Raw genomic sequence first — 8,965 nt, forward strand, 5'->3', positions numbered from 1 at the left:
GGCTCAGTAGTTGTGGCGCACGGGCTTAGTTGCTCCGCGGCATGTGGGATCTTCCTGGACCAGGGCACGAACCCATATTCCCTGCGTTGGCAGGGGGATTCTTAACCACTGCGCCACCAGGCAGGCGGATTCTTAACCACTACGCCACCATAAAGGCTGCCTAGTATTCCAGACCCCTACTGATGGGCACTTACAGTCTCCAGGTTTTCATCTTTTTTAACTATTACAAAACAATTCATCCTAGGACATATATTTGGTGTGCTCTGCACACAAAAAATTTTATTTTGGCTTTTCCACTTTATTTCTCTTTTCTGATATTGAGATAAATATTCACTTATAGAAAATTTGGATGAACACAGGCTATTTCCCTCCAGCCCTTCAAGAATGCATTTTTTTTTTTTTTTTTTGGCCAAGAGGCATGCGGGATCTTAGTTCCCCGACCAAGGATCAAACACATGCCCTCTGCAGTGGAAGTGTGGGGTCTTACCCACTTGGATGAACACAGGCTATTTCCCTCCAGCCCTTCAAGAATGCCTTTTTTTTTTTTTTTGGCCAAGAGGCATGCGGGATCTTAGTTCCCCGACCAAGGATCAAACACATGCCCTCTGCAGTGGAAGTGTGGGGTCTTACCCACTGGACCGCCAGGGAAGTCCCCATTTTTTTTTTTTGGCTGTGTTGGGTCTTCGTTGTTGCGCGCGGGCTTTCTCTAGTTGCAGTGAATGGGGGCTTCTCTTGTTGCGGAGCACAGACTCTAGGCACGCGGGCTTCAGTAGTGGTGGCAACGTGGGCTCTAGAGCGCAGGCTCAGTAGTTGCGGCACATGGGCTTAGCTGCTCCGCGGCATGTGGGGTCTTCACGGACCAGGACTCAAACCCGTGTCCCCCTGCATTGGCAGGCGGATTCTTAACCACTGTGTCACCAGGGAAGCCCCCCATATTTTCTTTAATGTAGTCAGGATCAGGCTGTAATCACCAGTGTGGTTTACTGAGTAATTACCAAGTACCAGGCATGGGCTAATGCACCTTACGTGAACTTTCTTACTTAGCTGGGTCAACATCCTGGTCAAGGGGAAGCTCCCATCCAGGAGGACGTGATGGGCTGGCAGAAGGCGGCGCTGCTAGACGCCTCCCAAGCGTGGCCCGCCACCGGCCACCCCACCAGCCTTCTCGGTGGCCGGGGGTAGGAGAGACCCGGGGGAGGGCCGCCTACCTCAGACAGCGCCTCTGAAGCGGCCTCGGGGTTCCGGAGGCCGTCCCCCCTCTGCCCCACGCTCAGCGCCTGTTCCCACTTCTGCAGAGCTTCCTCAAAGAGCTCCATGCCTGAGTGGGGGCGGGGGAGATGGGAGAGAAGGGTGTCAGGCCCCCAGCGGAGGGAGAGCAGCCGTGCCCCCCACCACTCAAGAGGGGACTCAGAAGAGCGAGGAGGCAGGAGAGCCCGGAAGGATGGGAACAGCCAGGGCCGTGTGGGCCAGGCCCTGACCCCTTTTTCAGGGCTGGCCAGCTTGCAGGCCTTCGTTCAGGCCAGATCTGTTCCTGGAGACTCTGCCCGGTCCAGAAATGGCTGGAAACCGTTGAGCCGGGGATCTGGGGTGGGTGGTTTTGGAACTGGTTGCAAGCAGCACCCAGAAAACCCAGCCCAGGCTCCCGGGAGGAGGCCCCGCTCCCCACTACCCTGCTTCGGCTGCAGGGATGGGGCGGGCGCTGGGCAGGGGGGGGCCCAAGGCCGGCCTCCTGGCCCGTACCTTGCATGTAGAGGCTCTCAGCATTGCCGCTGCTGGTGGTCACGGACTCCTCCATCCCTCTGGTGTCCCATGGCCCCGAGCATGCAGCCACGGGGCTGGATGAGTTCACCACTACCATCTGGGTGCCAAGTAGTGCAAAAACCCGAGAATAAGGGATGAGGCCTTCCCAGACCCTTTGCGGACCCCTGAGCCTCCCCCCAACCCCCGCCCCTCACCACACGCCACGTGCCCTCTGCAATACCATCCCTGAAGCCAGCCCCGGGCCGCAGTGGCCGAGCCCTCGGCACAGCCTGCTTCCGCCAACTCCAAGCGCCTGAACACGGGTCACAGAAATGGCCAAAGCAGGAGGAAACACTGAGGCCAATGCCCAGCCCAGGAAGCTGCAGCCTCCTACGAAACCCACCCTGAGCTCCACTGCCAAAAGGCATGACCCCCTCCCTGCTCCGGGGCTCCACTACGAGTGGGACAGGAAGGACTCAAGGAGCACCCATTACACACGGGCCGGCAGGGCCCGGTCGCACCCACACGTCTCTCCCACACGAGTGGCCACCTGCCTGCCAGGCGGGAGCAGAGCTGGCTCTTGCTCGTGCCTGGGTCCCCAGGGCAGTGGCCGGCTCAGAGCTGGGGCTCAGCGCTTGCTGGATGAATGAACAGCCAGACGAGTGAAGGAGCCAAAAACCATTCCCCAAGAGAAAATAAGCTTCTCTTTGCCTTATTTATCTCTACATACTCAGCGCCAGTAGTCCCTGACATAAAGCCGGTGCTTGTTCAGTGTCTGATGAATGAGTGAATGAATGAATGAATGCACTTTCACGGCTAAGCATCTTTCCCAAGAGATCAAAGCTTCCCTTCCGCATTTATCCACCTTTCCCTCACCAATGCCCGGCACACAGTGATCACTGACAATCTCTGAAAGTCTGCACGGATGGATGAGTGAATGAACCAACGAATGAATGGACGGAACCTCTTCTCCCATCTTCCTACCAGCCCAGAAGCCCCCGAGGGCAGAGACCGGAGCCCCAAGGCCGTGACAGGCACCCTGCTACCCTCACCGAGGCCAAGCTGTGGGAGGAGCCCGAGTGCTTGCTGGGCTCGATGGAGGAGATGCCGCTCAGAGTGTCGTTGCTCTTGCTACCGGGGCTCTGGACCCTCCGGCTGGAGTAGCCTGTGAGGAACAGGAGGAGAGGGGTCATGCCAGCTTTCCACCCAGCCTTTGCACGGCTGTTGCCCGCTCCGGACCCCTCTCCCCGTCCTCATCTGGGCGTCTGTCCTGAACTTCTAAGTCAGGGTGACAGCAGAGCACCCCCAGGGCGTGCACCTAGCAGCAGAGGGCTGGGCCCCTGCCCCTTGTCCTGTTCACTTCCGTATCCCTGTTACGCGGCGCAGGGCCCGGCCCGGAGGGGCCTGGATCTGCTGGGTTAAGTCTGAGAATGAGGCCCAGCCACTTCTACCTCCTGACTCGGCTTCCCCTGTGTTGCTGATTGACTGACTGATCTGGAATTCTCCTCCTTTGAAAAAGGATTTGAGGTACCAACTTTTCAAAATACATAGTTTTGTTTTGGTTCTTTTAAGTGAGAAAAGTAGGGAAGGCAAAATAAGGTGGAACCAGAGATGGTGCTGGTACAAAGCAGGCAAGCAAGAGGTTAGTCCAGAAACGACTCCAGGGTTCCAGTGGGGCCAATGCAGAATGGAAAGCCAGCTGTGCCAGCATGTCTCGTGGTCTTGTTCTAGACTAGTCTAGAAACTTCTCTGTCCAATTGAAAAGACAAAAACTTCCCTTTTGCAATCATAATTCATAATTAAAAGTCACTGTCGGGCTTCCCTGGTGGCGCAGTGGTTAAGAATCCTCCTGCCAACGCAGGGGACATGGGTTCGGGCCCTGGTCCGGGAAGATCCCACATGCCGCGGGGCAACTAAGCCAGTGCGCCACAACTACTGAGCCTGCGCTCTAGAGCCCACGAGCCACAACTACGGAGCCCACGTGCCACAACTACTGAAGCCCGCGCGCCTAGAATCTATGCTCCGCAACAAGAGAAGCCACCGCACTGAGGAGCCCGCGCACCGCAACGAAGAGTAGCCCCCGCTCGCCGCAACTAGAGAAGGCCTGCGCACAGCAACGAAGACCCAACGCCACCAAAAATAAATAAATTTTTTTTAAAAAGTCACTGTCACAGGAGATTTTGCCTCTTAAAACAAGTTTCTTCCAACATGAGAGCCTTTGAGGACTCCTTGCCTTGGAGAGCGATCTGTATAGGGCAAACACTGGGTTACCGGGTTACAAGATTAACGGGACCATAAGAGGCTTTTAAAGCCACACCAGCAGACACAAAACAGGTCAGTGGCTGCCAGGAGCTGGGGGAAGGGGAAAGGGACTGACTACCAGTGGCCCTGGGGGGATTTAGAGCAACAGCTCTTGATTGCGGCAGTGACTGTATGACTATAAGTGTTTGTCAAAACTCAGAAAAGGGTGAATCTTACTGTATGCAAAGAGAAAAAGAGGGGGATGGTGAGAATACCAAAAGGCTCAGGAACCATCTGGCCCTTCCTGCTCCTGAGCCAGGGGACTCCCATCGCTGGACGGAGGAGCTGCACCCCACCAGCCCACTCTGGAGCCGGTGCTCCCAAAGGGTCCTCAGATCATGAGAACCATCGCTTCCAATGACATGTGCATCTGGCCACATCACCCAGCAAATCCTTACAATGACTTGCTTCCCAGGTGAAAGGGACTCAGCTTGAAGACAGGATGTCACTAGCCCAAGATCTCAGCTAATAGGGGTCCAGCTGAGACGCAACTCCAGGTCAGGCCCTTCCCCACCACCTCACACCTACCTTTCTTCACTGACGGGACCTTCCTGGCCATGAGGATGGGGAGGGGCACTGTGCCCAGATGCTCGCCTCCCATCTCGGGGCCGACCTGCTTCTTCTTCCGCCGTCGCCTCTTCAGCTGGTGGGCGGCCAGGGCCAAGGCCACAGTCCCCAGGGCCGTGGCAAAGAGGACCTTCCGCAGGCCTGGTGTCAACCGCAGCTGGGAGAAGGCAGACTGCAAGAAAAGAGGGAGGCAGCCAGTTACATCTCCCTGAGGAACACGTGAGGGGCAGGGAATGCATCAGGCCCCCAGGGGATACCTCCTTGACCAGGAATGACTGAGATGCAGCCACCTGCAGGGGGCTGTGGGGGTGCGAATTGGGGGCCTTGGCCTCTGAAACCTAGATCACAGAGATGTAAAAGAGGGGGACGGGGGATGGCAAAATGACAAGGCCAGGAGATCATGGTGTCCCCAACACCATCGGTCAGGAGTCTACCAGCTGCAGTGACTGAGCACCTATGCCAGCTACTGCACCAGGATTTCACCTGTGTTACCCGTCCGAATGCCCATCACTTTCCAGGTGAGGCATCTGAAGCTCACACAGGTTAGGACGCATGCTTAAGGTGACAGAGAGGCAGAAACGGAACTCAGGTCTGCCCACCCCACTTCTCCACTCTTCAGAGACAATGACATTCACCTTACCCGATGGTCCGTCTGTACACTCCCCTGCCCCACCCTCACTCTGCCTGCTGGACTGGGAGCCCCTCGAGTGAGGCTGCATCCCACAGGGCAGAGCTTCAGGAAGTGTCGAGAGGACTGGTCAGCCACAAACATTTAAAGTCGGCAGGCATTACTGACCTCTTTTATAAACTGAGAAACTGAGGTCAAGAGTCCACATAGGCCTGGGGTGGAGACCGGGCCTGGGACCCCAGACTCCTAACCCAGTCCTCCTTACTCCACTCAAAGAGGATTGCCTGGGAGAGCAATCACGAGGGCCCAACTTTCCTGGATGCTGAGGGACCCTGGGATGAGTGGCTCAGTGTTTCAGGGACCAGAGGGGTAAAGGGCAGGACCACAACCCGCCCTGATCTTTACCTGCCCAAACGTCGTGTAAAGGAACACGGGGATCTCTGCCACCGTCATGGCCAGGGCCTGGATCATGGACATACCCTCAGTCCTCCGGAATGCCATGGCAGGATCGGCACCCCAGGCGAGAGCCCTCGGGGCCGAGAGCTTCCAGGGAGATCGTCTTCAATTGGTTGCTGGCTGGGTCCCGGGCACCATCCACGCCCCGAAAGGACAGGGACACACATACCAGAAGGTCCCTCCACAGAGCTGAGAGACAGACGACCAAGTCAGCCACAAGGGTGTGTGCATGTGAGCATAAAGAAACACACACAAGGACTTCCCTGGTGGCGCAGTGGTTGAGAGTCTGCCTGCCGATGCAGGGGACGTGGGTTCGTGCCCTGGTCTGGGAGAATCCCACATGCCGCGGAGCGGCTGGGCCCGTGAGCCATGGCCGCTGAGCCTGCGCGTCCGGAGCCTGTGCTCCGCAACGGGAGAGGCCACAACAGTAAGAGGCCCGCGTACCGCAAAAAAAGAAAAAGAAAAAGAAACACACACAAGAGTGCTCTGGGGGCTGAGGTGGGAGCAAAGCCCACATGTGGAATGCGAGGCCTGGAACCAGGCCCCTGCCTTCTGTACCTGCCAGCAGGAAGGTAGCCAAATGCCCCACAGACTTTCTGCCCACCTTGAGCCCTGGGAGTAGAAGGCAGTGTCTGGCCCGCTGGCCCACGTGCGGACCCAGAGCCTGGGAGATGGATAGGTCGCTCTCAAACTTGGGGCTTTATACCACACTTTCTCAATCATTTTAAACCCATGGCCCACGTGATAAGCAAAAACCTTAGGCCTCTAAAGGGTCAGGCACCTGAGTGAGAACCGTTGCATCTTTTCCACCTCCCACAAAACCAAGAATGTTGTACTTCCTGTGGACGTATTACGAAAACAGCAGGGTATTTCCTCAAATAATAACAGCTACTACACCTTATGTGGGTATTCTGTGCAGAGTTCCTTACATACATTATTTCATTGAATCATTACAATTCTATGAAGTAGATGAAATCTACCTCACACACCCCTGCCAATTTCCAACGAGGAACCTGAGGCTCAGAAAAGCTAAGTCAGGAGTCCAAAGTCACACAGCTGGTACCAGGTGGAGTCAGGACTTGGACCAAGATCTAACGGACTTTCGACTCTGTGCTCAACACAACCCTTTCGCCAAATTTGACATGGAGCGGGAAGTGGGAGCCTCAGCAGAACTACAGACTCCAAGGGCAACATTCCCCTGGGGCCTTCTGAGACCACCCAGGGTACTCCACGGCCCATTCCAAGGCCAGTGAATAAGTGGTGTGAGCACATATAACCCAGTCCCCAAGATCCTGCAGAGAGCTCCCCGACCACCACCACCAAGGCCAAGGATGTCTTCAAGGTCTCCGGGGACTTCAAACAAAATGAACACGAAGGCCAGATGGACCCTGTCTACCTGGGATGGCGGCCAAAGTCACTGGACTGGCACAAGAAACGGCTTATCCTCAGTGAGTGGGAAGGATGAATGATCCTATCAGTTAGCTCTAAGACTGTGTGTGTGTGTCTGTGTGTGTGTGTGTGTGTGTGTGTGTGTGTGTGTGTGTGTGTAAGAGCGGCAGGCAGACAAATGTTCTAGGGCTGAAGAAACTCATGTTGTCAAGGGTAGGGGACATCCTGCCAGGAGGCTACAAATTGAGTGATGTGACCTCCAGTGGTCACAAGCCAGCTCTCTCAGCACCACCCCCAACTTGGCCCAAGCCTCAGAATGAACGAGGGAAGACAAGAACATCAGAAGATCAGCAGCTACTATTTCCCAAGCACTTACTTTAACAGGCCAGGCTTGGAACAGGCTCTCCATGGGGGGTTTTAAGTCTAGTCACCCACGGAACCCTCAAGGCAAGCACTGTTTATCTCAATGATGGGGAAACTGGGGCTCCAAAAGGTAATCAACCCTACCGAGGTCACTGAGTAAATGGCCAAGCTGGGATATGACCTCAGCTCTGGGAGATGCCAAGGCTTGGCATTTACCTGCAGGAAAGTCAAGAGCAGCCTCTGCTGCCCCGACTGAGGAAGAGTGGCAGGTGCCAGGTAATGACACCCACCCCAAGACAGCTTCACTCCAGGGATGGATCCAGATCCAGCCCAACCGTACCCCATCCTTCCTCCTGGCACGACCCAGGGCTGAATGAGAGAAGCCTCCACCTCTTCTCTGTGATGACAAGACCATGGCAATGTCCCCCACCACGTGGACACTCCTAATGTCGTCCCCACCTGGGAAAGTCACCTCTCCTGCCCTGTAACCTTGGGCAGTAACCTCTTCATTCCACCCCTACCTGGGCACTCACAACCTCTCAGCTTGGATGCCCACGCTTTCCATCCCGGACACCTCCTCCCCTGCTCTGAACCACCGCGTAAATGACTCTAGCCTGAGCACCCTTCATGCCGCCTTGACCCCAGCAATGTCCCCTCTGCCCAGTCTCCGTTCATTCCACACCGGTGGGACACCTCAGCAGTCTGACCCGGACCGGCACTGAGCACTCCCACGCTGGACCTCAGCAATAACCCCCTTCTTCAGAATCTGCTCTTTCCATCCCAGACAATTCCTTGCGCATGCCCTGGTCAGGCCCCCTCCTCTCTTGCCCCGACCACCGGAACATCCTTGAGGGTCGTCCAGGTGCCCACTGCCGCCGCCTTCCACAGCCCGCGCACCCGCTCTTTCCATCCCGGTACTTGCCCAGCCCGGGTCCAGTACCTGCGCCCCTGCTCCGATCTCTGCAATGTTCCAGGCCCGGGCATCTTCCTACTGACCGGGTACCTTCCGTTCCACCTCTCGCGCCGCCCACGGCCCGAGTACCTGCTCTTTCCAACGCTGGCCCTTCTAGTCCGGCTGAGCTGGGACACCTGCAACCCTACCCAGTTCCCCGCTCAGGCACGGCTCCCGCCCGCTGCAAGCCTCAGTCCCGGACCTTGCCGCGCCGCCCGCCTGCTCCGCGGGCTCAGCCCGGACCGCCGCCACTCACCCAGGATCCCATCGCTGCGGAAGGACAGCGTCTCCTTCCCCGGCGCCCGCGCAACCAACCTCGGGGCCACGGGGGGCGCGGCCTCACGCAGGGCCAACATTTCTTTGGCCAATGAGTGTCGCCGAACTCCTCTGCACCGCCCCAGCCTCTGTGCAATTGGGTGGGTCACGTGACTAATATTGTCTCACCCTCCCTTCTCCCTCTGTTCCGCCCCCTAAGTGCGGTTGAGGCGCGGAAGTGATTTTTTTTTTTTCTCTCCTGTGATTGGCCATCGAGATTAGATTGACCCGGGTGGCTGAGTGAGGCGGGGCCA

At 56.8% G+C, this 8,965-nt stretch overlaps 1 protein-coding gene across 10 annotated transcripts in view; it reads right to left on the minus strand.

Annotated features, from left to right (window-relative positions):
• Positions 1 to 8,722, minus strand: part of MIGA2 (mitoguardin 2) — a 28,062-nt gene extending 19,340 nt beyond the window's left edge. For 4 of the 10 annotated variants that reach the window (XM_028484229.1, XM_028484228.1, XM_055082495.1 and 1 more), the window contains exons 1-6: positions 8,385 to 8,589; positions 5,716 to 5,881; positions 4,570 to 4,780; positions 2,793 to 2,905; positions 1,741 to 1,858; positions 1,209 to 1,318 (exon numbers count right to left, since the gene is read on the minus strand). In XM_028484229.1, the coding sequence (XP_028340030.1) occupies positions 1,209 to 1,318; positions 1,741 to 1,858; positions 2,793 to 2,905; positions 4,570 to 4,780; positions 5,716 to 5,881; positions 8,385 to 8,428 (762 nt within the window). In that variant the 5' untranslated portion in view covers positions 8,429 to 8,589. The other 6 variants (XM_055082498.1, XM_055082496.1, XM_028484234.2 and 3 more) reach the window with 6 other exon arrangements.
• Positions 8,723 to 8,965: the final 243 nt, after the last annotated feature.

The sequence above is a fragment of the Physeter macrocephalus genome, unplaced genomic scaffold, assembly GCF_002837175.3.
Source record: "Physeter macrocephalus isolate SW-GA unplaced genomic scaffold, ASM283717v5 random_148, whole genome shotgun sequence".
NCBI classification, from domain to species: domain Eukaryota; kingdom Metazoa; phylum Chordata; class Mammalia; order Artiodactyla; family Physeteridae; genus Physeter; species Physeter macrocephalus.